This window comes from Ochotona princeps, chromosome 28, assembly GCF_030435755.1.
Source record: "Ochotona princeps isolate mOchPri1 chromosome 28, mOchPri1.hap1, whole genome shotgun sequence".
Classification (NCBI taxonomy): Eukaryota; Metazoa; Chordata; class Mammalia; order Lagomorpha; family Ochotonidae; genus Ochotona; species Ochotona princeps.
In genome coordinates, this window is record NC_080859.1 from 15,119,453 (window position 1) to 15,139,655 (window position 20,203).

The following is a 20,203-nucleotide window of genomic DNA, read 5'->3' on the forward strand; positions in this document are numbered from 1 at the left end:
ATATTTCTACATCATTTCATTTTAGTATCTCACACAAATCACATTTTATGTATTGATATACTAAGGTATAGTGTAGTTTTCAAAGACTCTGAGATATTGAAAAGAGTGTTACTCTTTCTGCAGCCAACCTTTAATTGCCGGCATGTACCTTATGATGTCTGTTGACACTGTTATACCACCAGGAGAGAAAGGTGAGTCATGCTCTTTTTTCTGTTTCCTGCCACCTTCTTCTGTAGCAATGTATTTTTATGAACTTTTTAAAAGAGCAAGGTTTTCATGAAAAAAAAAAAAAACCAATTCTTTATTGTTCTCGGACTTAAAATATAGATTTTTGTGTTATCCTAATCCAAGGGTTTATTGCTTTTCCATTCTCTGTTTATTGAGATTCACAAGAAGTGAGCCCCAGGGGTAGGCAGCAGGTTATATAATTAAAGAAGAAATCCTGAGCTTTTATGAATCAATCATCCATTCTTCAGATACAAAGGACAAAGTCCTTCACTTGCAGCTCATTAGCTGTTGCATGGAAAGACTCAGAAACCAAGAGCCCAGCAAATCCAGCACCTGCTCGGCCTTGGGTACAGGGTAAACTGGGTTTGTTTCTCTACCTGCAAAATGAAGAGACTTAAAAGCAAATTTTCCAAAACTAATAAAATCCATGAGGTTTTAGATATTATATCAAGTTATTGGAAGTTTGTCTAATGTAACCAATCTATTAAATTGTTTTGATGGAAATTATTATTTTTAAAGCCAACCACCAATGTGTGTTTTGCTAGTTTTTGTTTATGCACTATAAAAGAAATGTTTTGGAATAGCTGTGGTTGAATCGTAAGAAAAAGTACCTGCACTAGTCCGTTCTCAACAGGATCTGTAAATCTACTGATCCCAGGTGTTCGCTTTCAGATTTTTTTTTTCAAAAAATCCTTTTGTTCCCCCAAATAAAAGTAATCTGTAAAGTTTGCAACTGGGTGAAGCTAAAGGTAGAACGTGAAGCCTGTGTTTCCACTGAAGGATATTTTGCTCTCAGCCTTGTCATTTTGCTAATCACAGGGCTCTTTCATTTTGCTAATTGACCCGGCTGAAGCAGCTGGTGTAGAATTGGTGCTTAGTGTCTTCTGAGCAAGTGACAGACTGGGTGTTGGCCTCATGAGGAGATCCCCCAATGTGCCTGCTAGTGGTAAATTGCCTAGGCACACTTTTAAAGAATATCATATCGCAGCGGAGCAGTGACTTTTTCTGTGGTTTTGTTTTCGCAGTGGTGAATTCTGACATCTCATGCCATTATCAGAATTATCCAATGCATGTATTTGCGTACAGAGTACACACTCACCATTTAGGTAAGAACTTTAAACTGCATGTGAAATTCTCAGTGTTTACCATGGTGATGACAGGTATTATCGATGTGTGTGTATTTGACCTTTGGTCTGTTCCAATGAATGTGATTTTTCATAAAACCTTGACACTTCTTGTGCTGTTTCATCAGACTGTTTTCTTAAAATCCTTAGTATTTTATGTTCTGAAGATATTCAGATTGCGTTGTTTGTTGCAGGTAAGGTAGTAAGTGGGTACAGACTAAGAAACGGGCAGTGGACACTGATTGGACGCAAGAGTCCTCAGCTCCCACAGGTACGTGGACGTTCTTCAACTTTGAAAGAGAAAAAAAATCAGAGAAATTAATTTTTAAAGAGTTTTGTACAGCCTTTGTGAAATTCTCTCCATAAAGTGTGACCACTAAAGCAAAGACTGTGCTTCAGAGAGTTCTCGTGTTGTTACATTTACTCTTATTGCAGTAGGGGACATTTATTAAATTGTATTTGTTCGTCCAAGGTTTGGTATTCTTGTCATCAAATGAAATTAGTCGTCTTTATAATTTGGGAATAGGTAATACGCAAATCCTGGTGTGGCTCAGTGCAGTATTTCAGCAAGTGCGTATGGGAACAGCTCACCTTGGGCAGTCAACATCCCCACAACCTCACCCTTCTCCTTGTGTCAGAGCCTACCTGCTGTCTTCTCCAGTTCTTTCCATGTGTGGTTGTGATCTCTGTTGCCGTGCCATGCTAGAGCCTGTGTGTTTACTGGAAATAAAATCAGCATATGAAAAAAGACAGCTGCATCGCTCTGCTCATTGCAGTATTATTCACAGTATGGAGAATGTGGAATCAGCTACATGTTTGTCAGTAGGTGAATAGATTAAGAGAATATGTTGCATCAGCGTACACAATGGAATCTTCTGCAATGTGAAATACATAAAATTCTGCCATTTGTAGCAGAATGAATGGAACTGGAAAACTCTTCAGTGAAATAAAGCAAGCCTAGATAGGAAAATACCTTGCATTCTCTGTGACATGCTTGAATTTTTTTAAAAGTTGACGTAAACTTGGAATAGTTATTACATGAGCTTGGGAAGCAGGATTGAGGAAGAGAGAGGGTGATTGGACAAAGGTCACCAAAACACAGTCACATACAACCCAAACGTGAGTGTGTGTGTGTGTGTGTGTGTGTGTGTGTCTGTCTTCATCTGGTCCACCCAGAGTCCGCCAGGCCTCACATGGTTCAAGTGTGTGTTTCTGGGTTTTACTGCTAGTTTGACAAATCCTTGTGTTTGTCTTTTCTCAGGCTTTCTACCCGGTGGAACACCCAGTTGATGTTACTTTCGGTGACATCCTGGCGGCAAGATGCGTGTTCACTGGAGAGGGAAGGACCGAAGCCACACACATTGGGTATGGCTCTGCCCTCTCTGTGGTTCCCAGAGGTCTCGGGGGACAGCGCAGGATGCGAGATCGCAGTGTTGTTTAAGAGCTCATTGCACATTGTTTTGCCCCGTTGCCAACCTGCCAACCTACTGCAGCGTGTTATCCTTTCGGAAGCTGCTGATCGGCATCCACACCCACACTGGGCATGTTTTCTCAGGCTCCCTTTTCTCCATAACCAGAATCTAATGATGCCTGAAGCCTCTCTTTCCACCTCTGACTCATCTTCGGAATGAGGAAATCAGCATTATGAAGTTTTCTCAAGTGTCCCTTTGACCTGCATTCAAATCAAAGCAGGTCTCCGGTGTCTGCGTCAGTAGTATTCTTTAAATATGCCGAACCATGACTTTCTCCCCCTGCATATTAAAACGTCTGTGTGTTCAGTAATATCTGCTGTGTATGCTACCAAAAAGGGCTTAAGAATAGACTGCACACTTCCAGAAGGGAGTGTCCAGAATTTTAAATAATCTTCAAAATAGCAAGCCTCCTGGAAACATCATATTTTGTAACATTAAGGGAAATTTTCAAAACCCTGTGAACTCAAAAAGGAGTTACCCAAATAGGAACGCAGAGATAAAATCTCACTGTGCTTTTTGATAGAAAAGAATCAAGAAGCCTCCTTTTTGTGTTAGACTGGGTGTTGAAATATTTACAGATGCCACGGGGAAGTAGGAGCTTTGAAGCATTTATCTCTTGATTAGAGAGAAGTTCCAGAAAGTCAGCATCTGAAAATGTGCTAATGGTGCACTGCCAGTGACCCTTAGCAAGCCCGCTCACTGTCAGCTGTAAGGGAGACGGGAACAATTGTCGTACATTTAAAAAGTGCATTTGAGATATTGGAATAGAACCCTTTCTTTATGTCACTCTAAAAGGATTTTATAAAAATAGGTTCTAAAGCCGAAAATGGAACTAATAGAAAAATATTATCATTTTTAGTGAAACAGATGTTTTCAACAGCTTTGCTTTGGATAAATTTGGCAAATTTGGGAAGAGGCTTAAGGAAAACAATAAGATTGCTGGATTCACAAGAAGTGACAGTGGTAATAAGTAGACTAACTAGAATGGAGAGGGCCTGGGGTTCACAGCACAGCAGTGGAAGCACAGGAGACTCAGAGGGCACTGAGCTCTGTGTTGTGTTGTATAGAGCTGTGAGAAATTTACCTAAATGCCTTTAGTTGTTTTAGCCATTGCAATTGGTAAAGTAGTTTGGAAAAAAAAAGATGATGAGTCCCTTTCAGACTCTTCCAACAGATTCCAAGTGTTGGTGTACAAGGAAGTGTGGAAAGAGGAGAAATTTTTACCTAGAGAATAGCTTTATAATGTAGGGGCCTTCGAACTTTGGCCAGATTCTATGCTTGCAGTTTTCTGTCTGGGAAGTAACAGCCACTGAAAATGATGACTAGGTAAAGGACTAGTGGTAGAGGCCAAAGTGGTCTCTAGGGACCTCTTCCAGTTTCCTGAGTCTAGAATAACTCTAATCTTCTATAAAAATGTACATTTTGCTTTCAATTAATACCCTAAAATGACTATACTGACTTTCCCTTTCATAAACCTCATGTGAGCTAAAGGAAACATCATTTTGTAATATAAATGAAATAGGAAGGAATTACAGGAAATTAGATGGCTCGGTGAGTGTATATTCTAATAATTAATTTATACTACAGAAGCAACTTCTTTCCAGTGAAAAGACAAACTAATATGACAAGTTTGAATACATTTACATGTGAATTAAACTCCCCTGATAGTCCTACAGCATTTAATTGGCTCCTTTAATCCAGAAAGGTAACAGCAGTACTGCATCTCTTTGAAAGCAATGGGTCCAGCCTTCCCCTATGGGATTTCATTTATTTGGGGGGTCTAATAAGTTAGATGAGACTCTCATTTTCCTCCCAGACTTGGTATGAACCCTGAGCCTGAAGCACCCGATTCAGAAACCACATTCATCCAAGGGTACCCCTTGATTTATTGGTAAAATTGTTGGTTTCCATTTGTAAAAGTACTACTTCTGTGGCCACCCAGAAACTGGAGTTTTTAGTGTATTGTTGACGATGGCTAGTTAGAAAATTTTTCCACCAAGTGTTTCTTCAACCTACTTCAAGCTTGGCTCTGAACCGTTCTAGAAATATTAGAACCAGAGACAACTTTGCTTTGATAAAACTGTCCTACCTAACTAATAGTAACTGATTGCTCCAGACCAGAGAGTCATTTAAAATGACTGTCACAACCTTGGTTTCCGTCACTATCCAATGGACAAAGAACAAGTGACATAACCACAATGGGCTGTCATTCAGACTTAAAGGGCAGGACAGCCTGTCAGGTGTGACAACCTGGATAGAGCTGATGGACATTATATTAAGTGAAATAAGCAAGGGACAAAAAAATACCTGAAGAGCCCAGTTATATGTGGAATCTACAAAAGTTGAACTCAGAATTAGGAAATAAAACAATGGTTTACCAGGACCTGGCTCTCTGAGGTTTGTTGCTCAAAGGATACAACATTCCAGACAAACAGCAGAAATCCATGTTGAGATCTGTGGAACAGCAGGGTGATTATATGAAACAATGTAGATTTCAGAGGTAGAACGGTGGTATGGCTGTAAGTTAAGCCACCCACAACTCCTATCAGAGTTCCAGTTGGAGTTCAGCATGTTACTCTGCTTCTCAAACAACGTCCTGCTAATATCCTTGGAAATGCAGCAGATAATATCCCTGCTACACACATGGGAGACTCATGTGGAGCTTTCATGAGTTCTTCATGAGAATATGAACTTGAGAAAACAACAGTGTCTGAGACAAATTCCTTCATATTAAGCATGGCAAGGCTAATCAGCCTTTAAGATGTATTCTAGGGGTGAGCATTCTGCCTCGTGGTGAAGATACCAGTTAAGATTCTAGAGTTCAGTTCCTCCAGTGGCTCCTGGCTCCAACTTCCCACTCAGAGTTTGGGAAGCAATGGTGATGGCTCAACCAACTGGACTTCTGCCACCTACACTCGAGTCCTACACTGAATTCCCAGCTCCTGCACTTGACCTGGCCCAGACTTAGCCATTATGGCATTTGGGGACTGAAACGAAGGATGTAAACTCTATTCTCTCTATCTGTGTCTTTCCCTTGCTATGTCTCTTTCTTTCTGTCCATTTCTGTCTCTATCTCAAATGCATAAAAATTTATAACTCAAATATATTATGTGCAAATGATAGAGTAATTTGATAAGTAATAATACCCTAGTGCATAAGCTTAAATGCATAGTGAAACCTTAAATAAAAGTTCTTTAAAATAACATTTTAGGTTTTAATATTTTTCCAAATTCAATATTACCCATTTTGGTCAATTTTAAGCCTAGCATCAATCTAGTAAAAGGGGCATGGGATAAAAATAAGTGATTTATTTAAAGTCTGTGGCGTATCATCTACAACATAGCTATGATATATTGCAGTATTTGTTTAAAGACACTTTGTTTCAGAACACTCTATACTATTTTAAATCTCTGTTGCATATCCTCCCAATACAAAATAACATATTTTACAAATTCCCCATAGATGGGTATAAAATAAAAATAAATATTTTTTCATAAACTTCACAGATCATTTGGGTGTATAAAATTGTCCTGATTCATTACTCAACAGTATGAAGTGTCAGAACTAACATGTAATGTTGTGGTAAACTTTAAACATATATTAAATAGGACAATTCATTTTTCTTTCAACAACTGTTAATGGAGAGATTAGTACTTTTATGCTCACCACACAGTCAGATTTATTTCTACTTACGTATTTTTTAACTTTTCATTTTTATTTTTAATGTTTACATAGTTGATCAGGGTGGGAAGGATCGAAGGTTAGGGGAAAATGGGTGTGATCATTGTTTCCAAATTTTCTGTTTCTTCTTCCTGTATCGGGGAAAGGGAGGACATGAGGGAAGAAGCCATACCCAGCCTCCTAACCACCCCCAGTGCCCTGGGATGGGGAACAGCCACCTGATATCAACACAGAATCCCCGATATGACCCATGCTCTCAGGGTTCTGCCCAAGTGGTTTCACTAGTTTTGAAATCTAATAGATCTTGCCCATCCAAGGGTGAGGAACCCATTCCAGTGTTGATTGGTAGACATAGTTGAAATTAGAGCCTCCATTCACCCATGGTAGTTGTCCAATTTGTTCTGTCCTCCTTCCTCTGCTATAGTAGCATATGTTCTCTGCAGGCCCCAGTGGGCTGCCATATCTTCTGGGCCAGCCAACCATTGTTCTTTCTTTTCCACTAGGAGTGACACATGAACTCCACAGTTGGATCACCAATCCTGAATGTGAGACCCCCAGTCCCCTGTACGCCTCCACCTGTGTTATCGCCAGACCCCTGCAAGCCCACACATCAAATCTCCACAAGTGTACACTAGGGCAGCCAGTGAGCTTCCCCCAGTGCCATTGGCACCCCAGGCTACTGGACCAGGGCTCCTAAGGACTCCCCAACCCTAGAACTCAGGGACCCGGCACCCACAGCGCAGGCAGGCAGGCCTACCTAAGGGCCCAGTCCAGATAACCCAGGCCCCATCAGACCCCACACTGTCAGATTTAAAGCTAACTGTATTAAGGGAGATTTTATATAGCAATTGATTATGAAATATGAAACAGGAAATGCACTTCTGTAAGTCTGGAATGTTATCCTGTCAGAAGCCATCATTTTAGGGAATCACATTGACTCTGGGAAACATTGAAGAACAGACACCAAAGGCAGCCACCACCTTCCTGTTGCTTTTAGTCATCTCAGATTAGCAGAGTTCAGTTGCAGTTTATGTCTGGGAAGAACAAGGATGGGTGTGTCAGAAGCCACCCTCGGGAATGCAGAAAGCGCTTTGTGTGGGTTAAAATGACGTGTTTAAAAAAAATGAATGATTGTGAAATAAAATAGGCACACTGTGATGTCGGTAGTACAGAGGATTTGAATCCTAGCATAGAATAGTTCCTCTGGCAGTTACCTTGACTACAAGCCCAGCTAGTAATGCAAAGGAATCAAGTGTGACTCCTTGTTTTTATTTAACTCTTTCACTGAAATTTTGGTCATGAGAGCAAAGGTTCAACTTATTTTGTATCGGAGAATTGGACCCTCAAATGAGCTGATGAGTCACTGAATTGAGTGTCAAGTACAATCACATGTGCTTCTTGGCGAGCACATGTATGTGGCTGTAAGCCTCACAGAGAATGGTAATGAACTGCGTTTGTCAATGTGTGAGTGCATGTGTGTACGTGCAAATACAAGTACTGTTTCTCAAACGCTAATTCACTACGCGGCAAGATGATAACACCTTGAGGAAATAACCAACATTAAATTCCCTTTCTCAGACTAATTAAAACAGTAAAATCTGATCATTCGCTTAATACACAGGACATCACATGATTTAGAAAGTTCCTGATTTCCTTTTGTTGACTTGACGTACCTGGTAATCTTGTTTCTTGCTACACACTATTTTTAAAATATTCGTAAGATTGCTGTCATCTTCTCTAACATTAGTATCGAGTTAATTCTGAGCGTGTCAGCACCCTCGTTTCTTATTCTTCCCCATTTTCACTCTCTATAAATTCCTTCTATTCAAAGAAATTGTCACTTAGTGCTTTGGTAGTGATAACGAAATCTTTTTGCTAAGAGTAGGTTAATTGCCCTGTATTCATTGATGATGTACACTTAACTCACATTTTTCCTCTGTGTCTCTCCTCAGTAAGTTTGCCTTTCTTAAAAAAAAAAAATGAAAGTGTTTAGATGGAGGGATGGATGGAAAAAAACTACAAATAGATATTAGATGTATCTGTGTAGTTGAAGCTTGTTAGAAAAATTTCTAGACACATCTGTATATACACATGTGGATTGTTAATGTGGTTCTGCTACATGCACATGTGTATCTGCTGTGTGTGTGTGTGTGTGATTTTTATCATCTCAGCATACCAGTATATTTTGATATTTGCATCTCTAAACTAGTGGGGGGAAAAAGCTTGTTGGTCATTTATAAACAGTCCTAGCATTTTGTTTCTACCCATGTGTATATGTGCTGGAACATTCAGTAACACAAAGCAACCTGGTCAGATCACTCTGGGAAGCAGTACCAATTTCATCCACCCACGAGTGAGTGTCATGGGCTTGATATATAGTAAAGGGTCTGGCACTACACAATTTTGTCCAAAATGTGTAAACCTACATTTGTACTTTGCTAAAGTTCAGAATAACTTTCTGAACTCATCTGTAAGCATGCAAGGAGCTGAAGTTTTATATCAATAGTCTTGGTAGACTGTTAAAAAGAATTAGAATTCTGGGCCCGGCCCGGTAGCCTAGTGGCAACAGTCCTCATCTTGCACACACCAGGATCCTGTATGGGCACCGATTCTAATGCTGGCAGCCCCACTTCCCATCCAGCTCCCTACTGTGGCCTGGGAAAGCAGTTGAGGACACCCCAAAATCTTGGGACCCTGCACCGCATGGAGACCTGGAAGAAGCTCCTGGGTCCTGGCTTCAAGTCAGCTCAGCTCCTGCCATTGCAGTCACTTGGAGAGTGAACTAGCAGACAAAAGATCTTCCTCTCTGTCTCTCCTACTCTCTGTATAGCTGCCTTTCCAATAGAAATAAATAAATCTTTAAAAAGAATTAGAATTCTAGAAGCCGCTATATATATTTTATAAAGACATAATAATTTGCAGCATGAATTATTTCCGTTCATGAAACAAAGACAGCTGAGCCAGGGAAGCAACAGCGTTTGGACCAACAGTTTGTTGGACTTAATTGAAAGAGTTGAGGAGACTGGTTATATTTCATGTATAACGTAGACAGATGTGCATATCCCTGCTCTAATGAAAACATGGGCAGGGATGTTCCCAATAGGTAAAGACTGAAAGCACCCATTCATAGAGTCTTTACAAGCTTCGTGGTTTATTATATGACGTTACTAAATGTTTTCCTTTAATTAATTTGAGATGTTTCAATGATTATTTTGTTCTCCCTGTCTCCTGGGTAACTCCAACTTTTTATAAGCCAGAGCCACATCCTAAATTCCTCTTCAGTCTTGGCTCTTTGGGTCTGCAGACCATCCAGATTTTGAACAGGGTGGGAAAGCGTAGTGTGGTGGTGGGCTGTTTCTTACCCTTTTGGCACAAGCCATTCCTTTTAGAGCCCATCCTTATTTGACTAGCTCCAAGGCTGGGAAAATGTGGTTCTTAGGAAGAGTGTTTTCACACCGTGAAGATGCGCATAGAACAGGTGCTTCTTTGGGTGTGCACCTCACTGTCTGCTTGTATCTCATGGGAGAGGCGATTACGTGGGCGAGGATCAGCTTCCGGCAGTGGAAGGGCAAGTGTTTGCTGAAGTGTAGCCGGAGCTTCCCCTGGCAGGGCCTTCTTCCTGCGCTCTCGCCAGGGCTGTACATTTTTATGCTCAGAGAAATCAAATCCCTGTTTAGAGAAGAGATTTTTTTTTTTCTGTTTTTGCTTCCCTGGCTGATGTCATTACTGTTGCTATGGAGAGGAAGTGAGTGCTGTGTGACACTGTTGGAAAAGTCAACACTGACGTGGGGCTGCCCAGCAAACAATCCTCCTGACAGCTCGTCTTTTATTAGCCTGGCCCTGCTAAACATGGTCAGGGCGAATAGCACCAAGCAGATCTGTCTTTGCCAGAATGGTTTTTGCGAAAATTTTTGCGAAGGTATTCCTCGGCCATTTCTTCTTCTAAGAGCACAAAGAATGAAATGCTGTTAACCTACACAACCTGGGAAGAAGGGAACGTGTTTCATACACTGTTTGGTGTTATTTCTGGCCCCTGGGCCTTTTTCCATGGATGTATTGCTCTTAAAAATTATTTTTCACATTAAGCACCCAGCTAAAAAGCACTACCCTAGTCAGTTCTGATCTTAGTGCTGGTTTCATTTTGAATTATTCCCGAGGTGTTCTTTTTATTCCTTCCAAAGATATAAGGGTTATGCTTTTTTTTTAAAAGGTTTTGATTATTTTGACAGATGGAAAGTTTCCATCTGCTGTCCACACTCCCGCAACATCTGGGGCTGGGCCCGCTAAAGCCAGAGCCCTGGAAATGCAATTCCAAACTCCTACCATGAGTGGCAATGATGCAGTGACTGGGACCCTCAGTGCTTCCACCTAGCGTCTGTGTGAGCAGGGAGCTAGCGTCAGAGGACAGGGCCAGGGCTCCACTGCGGAACATGGGCATCTTCATATCTTAGTGTGGTACAGGAGTCTAGTGTCCTCTGACCCTGTGGAACAAAGTTCCAAGACTCTTGGGGTTAACTGGAAAAGCCATTTTGTAAAGACTCACAGGAGTCGTATTTCTATGGAATTATTTACTAAGGTCATTTATGAGAATAACTGCCCCTTGTGTGAGTGTTAGCAGGTAGAAGAAGAACTAAAGGTATAAGGATTTAGGCAAAAACAAAGTGTGCTTCAGCCATTTGAATTCATTTTGTTCTGCAGCGTTCTGGAGTTATCCAAGGGGTGACTGCACTCCTGTGTGCCATTGCTCACCGGACATTGGCATTCGCTGGTGTGCTCTTGATGCTGCTGATGCTATAACGGAAGTGGACAGGATTTCTACCTTTGAACTTGTTGCTGGCGGATTTACTGGTTACCGTTTTCTTGCATTAAGACTGTGTCTTATGTGAACGGTTGGTTGGTTTTTATCTACCTTTTTTTTTCATATTTTTTTTTGTTTTCTCTTTCCCTGCAGTGGCACATCGAGTGATGAAATGTGCAACTTATACATTATGTATTATATGGAAGCCAAGCATGCAGTCTCTTTCATGACCTGCACACAGAATGTCGCTGCGGATCTGTTCCGAACCATCCCCGCAGAGGCCAACATCCCGATTCCCGTGAAGCCTGACCTGGTGATGATGCACGGACATCACAGAGGTGAGGCCAGGGCTGCCCCGGCGGCTGCGCCATTCTCTACCTCCTGCTTTTACGTGTCTCACTTGACCGTATGCTTGATATTTAATCCCATCTTTATTCTCTTGGGCTGTTGGAGTAGCACACGTGCCTCAGGATCTGCCTTCCTCCTTTGCTCTTGCATTCCCTCTAACCCCTCCCTGGTATGTCCTCATCAAGACACATCAAAGGGAAAAGTCCCTAGCTACGAGGACACACATTCGTTTGGAGCCCAGTCCTGTAAATATAGTCCTTCTTCATTAATTCATGTCTTCTGGTTTCTCATCTCATTCCTCCCATAACCAGTAATAATTTAGAGGTTGAATTTATGCACCATGTTCTAAGAAAGGCTATAAACTCACCTGTCTCCAATCATATCTTAAATTATTTGTTTAATGGGCCTCTTCAAGTAGAAAAAAAAAATTCTTCATTTGTGAACATGACTCGTTTTAGCTTTTTTGGTCTCGTTTTGAGAGTTAGTCTTGAACTCACTGTTCATTTACAAGACATATAGTGTCTTGCCTTCAGATAAAAACCATGCTACCCACAGCCTGTGTAACTGCAGGAAGTATGCTGAGACTCTGAATTCCTCAAGTTGATCTTGCCACAACAGCTTCCTGTTTCATTCTGGCCGAGATTTTGTGATAGAAGTTGGCATAGCAATCCCATCATTTATCAAGAGCCTCGCATATTTAAAATAAATACCTCCCCAAATATCCTTGAGTTATCACCACATCCAGTTTGTCTAAAACATGAGTGGTTTTGTCAATGCATTTTTAAAATACTGTGACCTTTATGTATTGCTGAAAGGGTAGTTGGCCTAGTTATTGTCACAAGTCTAATAAATGGTGGTTATGGTATGTGCAATGGGAGGGAAGGATATGAATTAGAGTATTTCTACTATATAAATTTTAGTATTATGACCAATAGAAGACTCTGAACAGTATTTTTATGTTGATGCATATATCCAATTTGAAGTGTATGATATACTCATCAAACGTACGCTCAACATCTTTGATCCTTTACAGAAACAGAGAACAAAGATAAAATAGTGTTACAACAGCAGCCAAAACGGGAGGAAGAGGAAGTGTTAGACCAGGGTATGTATGCTTCCATCTGTGACTTGGCCAATAAAAGTACTCTTTTTCCAAATGCCCAGCCAATCTGTGAAATTACTGAGATATTTTGGGCCTCTTGTTATTGGCCGCAAACTGTATTATTGTTCTTCTCCCATGCATATTCCATGGGGGAATGGTCAATTGTTTTATCATAGCCTTGAAAGTAAAATTTGTTAACGTGACTTAAGCCCGTCAGGTTTTTCGGTCTGTATTTCCTTTAATATTGTAACTTTCCTTTAGAATCTGATTAAGTTCAAATGTTATCATTGAACACCATCAGCAGGCTGCTGCGGAAATTCAATGACCTTTTAGCACCTAAGTTCTTAGGTGTTTGTATGATATGCTCATTAACTATTTGTGGTTCAAGAGACAAGACACACTAAGAATTAAGCTGCCTCTTTCCTCTGTAAGTCATTCTTTGCCTTCAGCAGGGTGGGAGGAATTCTTGCCTTATGCTTCCGTGGTTCTCTGTTTACTGTCCGATGACTTTAAAAAGCCTCTGCTATGTTTATGTGGGATAGTAGTGTTGAATGCGCATGTCATGTACTGCATGTACTGGCTCTGAAAAAGAATTTTCTTGATACTTGGTTTCTTGCCAGTCACTTGAAGATAGTTTTATCTTAGGTGTAGAATATGTTATCTTACTAACCATTGCGGGCATAGAAATTACATATTTTAAAATATTGGTTTATTATTATTATATTGATAATTATATTAATTATTATTAGTGGAGACGTACCACAGATAGACAAGACTACAGATAGCATACAATTCATCTTTTCTATTGGTAACATACAAATTTCCTATTTCTTATACATTGTAAATTGCTATTACAATTCTTCAAAATGCATTTTATAAGGTGCTAGATCTAAGATACCACTCAGTTGATAGTATTTACAGAACTCTAAATCTGAACTTGCAAAGAGGGATAATGTGAAAAGTAGCATAAAGGCTTCTAAATTATGTAGAGCATAGTCCATAACCTCCCATTACAACAAAGTGGCCTTTAAAAAAATTCAGCTTAGCCAGTATGTTTCATTTGTGCATTAACTCAAAAGTATGGAGGTGATTTTATCTTAAATGACTATTTATGCCAATTATGGCAGCTATGTTTACCAATCTTGTTTATGTGCTTGTGAGAAAGTCAACAATACTGCCATGAAAGTAATACCTCCTGTACTCGTTGTAATTGTGCTGAAGTGTATTCCAAGTTACAGAAAGTTACTTGACAATGTACATACTCTTTGAAATGTATATCTTAATTTGAGTCTTTTGGTAAATCCATCATACAAAATGGTGTGTTGCTATGGAAACTGAGTATGGGACATATTTTCCTTTTCAAGTTAATTGAGTTAATCGAGAGTGATTGATAACATCCAAGAACCCAGAGGTTTGTGAGCAAAGCAATGCTAAATATTGCCTAATCTCTTCTTTGAAAATACAAGATTGTAATAAAGATGTCGTATATACATGCACACTTGGCCCCATGGGACCTGTCAGAAAACAAAAGAACGTCCAGTAGGAAAAGACAACATGTCCAAGAACATTGCGCTCAGAGGCAAACATGGAAGCCATCGTCCAACACAGACGTGTTTGCCCCTGACAGAGGCAGCTTTGCTTGCATAATACACACTCTGCATCTGTTCTTATTTACTTCCAGTAGTAATATCCTGAAAAGCTGCAGGAAGAAGAAGGTCAAGATATGTTCTAAATTCAGTGTTAGAAAGAAGAGGTGACCTTTCCTAAAATGATAAAGAAGAGAAGAGAAGTAATTGTATTCCAGGCACTGAAATGAAGAAATACAACTGTGGGTAGATAAACAGTCCTAGGTATTTCCAACAAGGAGAAAAAACTGCAAAGAAAGCCAGCGAACTTTGCAACGCAAGTTTCTCCAGGAGAAATATAAATATTTTCTTTGGAAATTGTGTCTCTAAAATCACTAGTTCTCTGTTTTTGCTGGAATATTTGTCTTGACTGGAAATTATCTGACATTCAAAGATCAATCCTAGTAGCCTGTCCTTACAGTAAATAAAGCTGTTGCAGCTTTTCTGTCTCCATCTGCTCTCTGTGGACAAGATTTGGTGTAAGGCAAGTGTGTCTGACACTCTAACTCGAGATATCATTAAAGAGATGGTGACAAGACCTCATCATACAGCAGTTTGATCTGTAAGGTTTTCCTGAATCGTGCTAAGTAGAAAATATTTTATTGAGGCTTTAATTGAACTAATAGGTTCAATTAAAAAATTGAAAAATTAAAAAATTAAAATTAAAAAAATTTTTAAAAAAATCATACTGATTTTTTAAGTACTGACTTTTAATGATACAATCTATTATAGAAATGGTATAAAGAACAAAATGACCCAAAAAGCACCCTAGCCTCTAGATGCATGTATATACAGAAATACATATGTTTGAGTATGGAATATATATTATACCTATATTTTAAATAATTCCACATATGAATATTATTACAACATTTCTAGATCAAAATGTATCTTTGTTGTATGTTCTCTTCTAAAAACAAACATTATTATTTCCTCCAAATCATAAAATTGTTGCAAAGAATGATCTTTTATGCCTCCATAATATGTATATCCATACTCATGCGGATATAAAAATAGCCTGTTTGCGCATCTGTGTGGTGATCTGTGAGTGAGTTGATCATGTCTGCCTTCATGCAGCAAAACGTGACTGGCTATTCAAAACAAATGAATATGTCAACATCATCTTAAAATACTGTAACTGAAACATTACCAATATATGTAATAAGCTTAATAAACTAAACAAGACATTGGTTCTGGGTACAGAAAATGAATTCTAAGAGACTATACAGCATGGAAAAGAGGCTGTTGACATCCTCCATAATTCACACACACACATTTCCCTCACACACATACCATACCTGGCATTTTTGGCAAACCCACTCATGTTTTCTAAGTTCTCTTACTTTCTTATGCATGACAATTTTAGATAAAAAGTATTCCCTGAGTTTCCTATTAAGACTATTGAGACAAGAGAAACAAGATGAAACTAGAGATCATCAGATGGCAAGCAAAAATCTAGTGAACGGCACTAAGTTCTGACTTTGAACATTTTTCTTTAACGTTGAAAGCAGATGTAGCATTGAAAGTTATGTTGAATATGTTAGGGAGACTCGGAGTTTTTTAAAAAAGCAGAATTGAAAGTCAACATCAACAGTAGCTCTATGTCTCTATTATGGTAGGTGATGGTCCAGTCAACATGACTCGTTCAGCAGAAAGGGCCTTTAACAAAAGCGTTTGATTCAGTTTGCCCCCAGCTCTTCCCATCGTGGTCTATGTGCCCCCATACAATCAGTCTTTCCTCTCAGGTCAGTCTGAGCACTGTATTCCCAAGGCAGGGAAGATAGGACTATACAGTTTGTACAGGGAAAGCACTGGATGGCCTTGGAGAGTTAGGGTCTGCAGACACCTTCTGTGAGGCAGAAAAATTCCACAGGGGTTTTATGCCAAGAGAAAGGAATTCCCACGGGCATGTTTTATCCAATCATCAGAATCAAAGGACAGGGTTGCAGGTTAAAAATACAATGTCTGCTTAAAAAAAAAAAAACTTGTTGAAGCTGCAATAGATTAACAATGTATGAGTGAAACAAAGGCTGGAACTCCAATAGGTTTCTTTGCCCTGTTCAAAATAGGACACTCCTTAGATCCCTTCTGAAAGCAGCAGCATCTTCATTCATTGCAACAGTTCTTGTTTGTATCTCATTCAATAAAATCTTATCTGCTATGATTTATGAGCAGCTCACAAATCTTTAGTTATTAGATTCATCTATCAAGCACCATTCTAACCACCTCCCGAAGCTCCAGGAAGCTGACTGAACGCTGTTCTGAGCTGGTTTCCTAATCACAGAATAGCCAGACGAGAATGATCGGTTATCACACAGTTGGACTTTCCTACACAGATCTCTGTGTGTCACAGCTGCCAATGTCATTTTCTCCTATCTTCTCCTGTTTTTTTTTTTTTATTTGTCCTTAAAAACGAAAAGAAAAAAAAGGCCAGTTCTGATGATTTTTCAATCAGATTGCATCCTAGAAGGGAAAAAAAAAGAATAAAGTTCATTTCATTTGTGACCCTGAGGCTGGTCACCATAGTGATGTGTTTCAGTCCTTGTAGGGAAGAGAATGAATGTTCCGCGTTTGTAATAAGTAAATAATCAATAAAGCAAATCGATTTTAACCAGAAGGTTGGAAAGCTATGTATGACTGAGTCATAAGGCACAATATTAAACCCTAAAGCCGAAACCTGCATCTCTCAGTTCCTCCTGTCTGTCCTTAAGAATGAGCTCCGTTGCCTTGACTCTAATCTCTTTAGCCTGGTCACCTGGCATATGTTATCAGTGGCTTAACCGCTGATGAACATCCTGTTTGCTGTTCCTGTGCCAGGGAGATCACAGAGCCATGAGCAGTTAACAGGAGCTGCTGGAGGTCATGGGAGTACTGATGATGAGTATGGGAAACTGGAGTCTATCTTGGAAAGTTATCTAGAGGTTCTTGATCATTTTTGAACATTGAAATACCTGCCATGAGTACAATTTTTCACTGTCAAAAAGATGAGCACATTTTTTTTAATTCAATACTCTGCGAACATTTTTATTTTTTTAAAGCCCTACAGAACAATTTTTCCACATGTTGTCTTCTGTTTTAATGTATTTTTGTTATATTCCTACAAGTAAACTAGGGAAATTTCCAGGCTGATAACAGGTGATGGTGAGTGGGCTGTTTGCTAAATTGCCGAATGCCCCATTGAGTCCTAAAGGAATTAACACAAGCATACGATGTATAGAGTTGGACTTCCGCCGTCATATTTTATAGTCTCACAAGTTTCACTGCATTCTCTTTCTCCACAACTTATTTCGTACCACATTGTACTTCCTAATTACCAAACCCAAGGCAGTCAAATTACTTGGAAGACCTAGAACAATTCTGTATTTTGTAAGATTTAAAAAAAAAATCTACGTTTGAGTGGGAAAAAGAAAGACCTGGCAACTCATGACAGCCTCAAATCACTCAGGAAGTATTTTTATCTTTAGTGACGCAGAAGCCGGGGCTGACATTTTTAACAGGTTATGCATTATTCATTCCAGAATCGTGCATGGAGAATCTGCATGATAGGAAGAGTGCTAATCATGAGAAGGGGGACAATGAATGAGACATGAGAGCTTTCCCTTTTTGTATAAAATCACATTTATATCTTGCAACTTGTCCCTTCCCAGTGATAATTGAAATGTGCACAAGAAACGATTTGATCATACTCTTAGGGTGTGGTGACAGTGCTAAGTAAAAGCCATTGAAGAGAACAACAACAAAAATACTTTTATGAATCAAAGAAAGCTAGTTCTGCTCCCTACACTAGCTGTGCGCACATTACTATATACATAGTCCTGACTCTTACAGGCCAGGACAAAGAAAAATATATTTAGGTTAAGATCAGAAGTTACTTGATTTAAAAGCTGAGTACACTACAGTGGGCAGTTCTAAGGTGAATTCACAGGAGCAGTTTCATGGCCTGTACAGTGAGCAGCTCAGAGAGGGGACAGTGAGCCTCTCTCGTTGGGATCCCAGCTGGACTTCTGACCAGCTGTGCAGGCCACTTCTGTGCTTTCCACTTCCTATGAAATGGGGTGATAATCACTATTTCACAGAGATTAAATCTGCGAAACTGTGTGACACAGCTAACAAAGTGAGTGTTTCATACTAAACACTCAGCAAACGTTAGCAACTCTTGCTGTTGTCAGATCCACAGTACGCTTCGGGGTCCATAATAAGGTGTTTCCAGAGGGTCCTGAATGATGCCTAATGTTCATATTGATAACATCTGCTTCCTTCTCAAAGAGATCTTAGTTCAGGGAGGAAACGATCTAGTTACCTTGGCAGGGACCCCAGGATAGAGCAAGGTAGTGCGACCCAGAAATGCGCACTGAACCTGACAAAGCTGAGGGCAAGGTGGCTGTGGGTGCTGTCCGACAGAGCTATCTACTGCACTTCCACGTGGGTGTTTATTCCCAGAGCTGGAAGAGGGTCCATTCCAAGGGAGGAACAGAGACTTTGGGTGCAACAGTCCAAGGATGAGAAGCAGTACAGGTGTGCACCACTGTCAGGGAGGGCTTTGCAGGGAAGAAAAGATAATGTTGACACGTCAGCATGGGTTGGACATTCCAACTCACTGGTAAGAGACAGGCAAATCCAGTTCTCAGGATTGAATGACTCAAACACTCATTACTGAAAGAATGTTTAAAAAATATATCAAATATGAAATCAAGAGCTCAGTTTTATATATGTGAAATTCAAAATGCCTAGGAGTTAGACTTCAAGGTGGAAAATTCCAGAAGGCAGCTTTCCATACTAGGGAAAGCTCCAAGCTTGGGGAAGTCATTTACCTGGATGTAGAGGAAGCTGGAACCAGGTGGGGGTCTGAGATCACTTAGGAGGTTGGAGTCAGAAGTTAGAATTGAGTGTCCTCAACATAAACATTGGGAATGTTTATAATCTGTGAGAGAGACGTTGCATTAGAAACGACAACAGATAGAAGAGGAGCCGGGAGTGGGAGTTTGGGGATGGAAGGGCTAAAAGACCTGCATTCAGACAGAGGAGGGAAGTCCTTACTCTAAAAATAGACATTATGAAATGCATATTTAGCCTCCTTTGGAAAAGCCAGGAAGCATATCTCTGAGGAGATGTCGGAAAATTAATGGATAAGTAGAATTACAAGTTTGTTTCGGTGGAAACAATGAAATCACACGGTGTTTTCATCCTACTTTTTCTGAAAACTTTATAGCAGCCATAGGGACTTGCTAAGGAGACCAGTGGCTGGAAATATGCAGAGGGCCTTAGTTTTCCATTTTGAAATCCCCACTGCTTGAGAAGGACATAAAAACTGATCTAATTTTTTAAAGTTAAGTCCTTGTTGGAAGCAGGTATTTGTTGCATCTAAGGTTTGTCTTTTTTTATTTTTAGTTAGCAGTTATAATAGCCACAACTTAGGGATGGCTGCTTTATAATGTACCTTGCACTGAATATTTCCCAGCCATTATCTTGTCCTAATCTACAAACACTTTCTGAAAGTGATGTCATGGTCTTTGCAGGATGCTGTGACTTATATAAAGGCACAGCACAGCCGCCGCCAAAGATTGTATAGAAACACAAGTGTGAAGTAGCAGAAACTGGGGTGCTGCAGAACGGGGCAGATCTACATGGCAACGATCCCCTAATTTGACTAGTCACAGAAAGGTTTTTTTTGGATGTAACTTATGCCCAAGATGTAAAGTTGAGTTGAACAGTCTCAAGAGCTGGCGAGCTGGTATTCAAGAAAGTGGAGGTTCAGTTTGGCTGCAACAAACTTGAAAATGGATTATTGAGAGATGACATTCAGGTCATGATGACTCACTCAGATT

The 20,203-nt window shown here is 39.9% G+C and overlaps 1 protein-coding gene across 8 annotated transcripts in view; it reads left to right on the forward strand.

Annotated features, from left to right (window-relative positions):
* The window catches only part of PAM (peptidylglycine alpha-amidating monooxygenase), a 153,601-nt gene that overhangs the window by 84,516 nt on the left and 48,882 nt on the right, over nt 1-20,203 (forward strand). For 6 of the 8 annotated variants that reach the window (XM_004586180.3, XM_004586181.3, XM_012927316.3 and 3 more), the window contains exons 8-13: nt 124-191; nt 1,254-1,334; nt 1,547-1,623; nt 2,614-2,717; nt 11,457-11,641; nt 12,685-12,756. In XM_004586180.3, the coding sequence (XP_004586237.2) occupies nt 124-191; nt 1,254-1,334; nt 1,547-1,623; nt 2,614-2,717; nt 11,457-11,641; nt 12,685-12,756 (587 nt within the window). The remainder of the gene's footprint in view (nt 1-123; nt 192-1,253; nt 1,335-1,546; nt 1,624-2,613; nt 2,718-11,456; nt 11,642-12,684; nt 12,757-20,203) is intronic. The other 2 variants (XM_058656395.1, XM_058656397.1) reach the window with 1 other exon arrangement.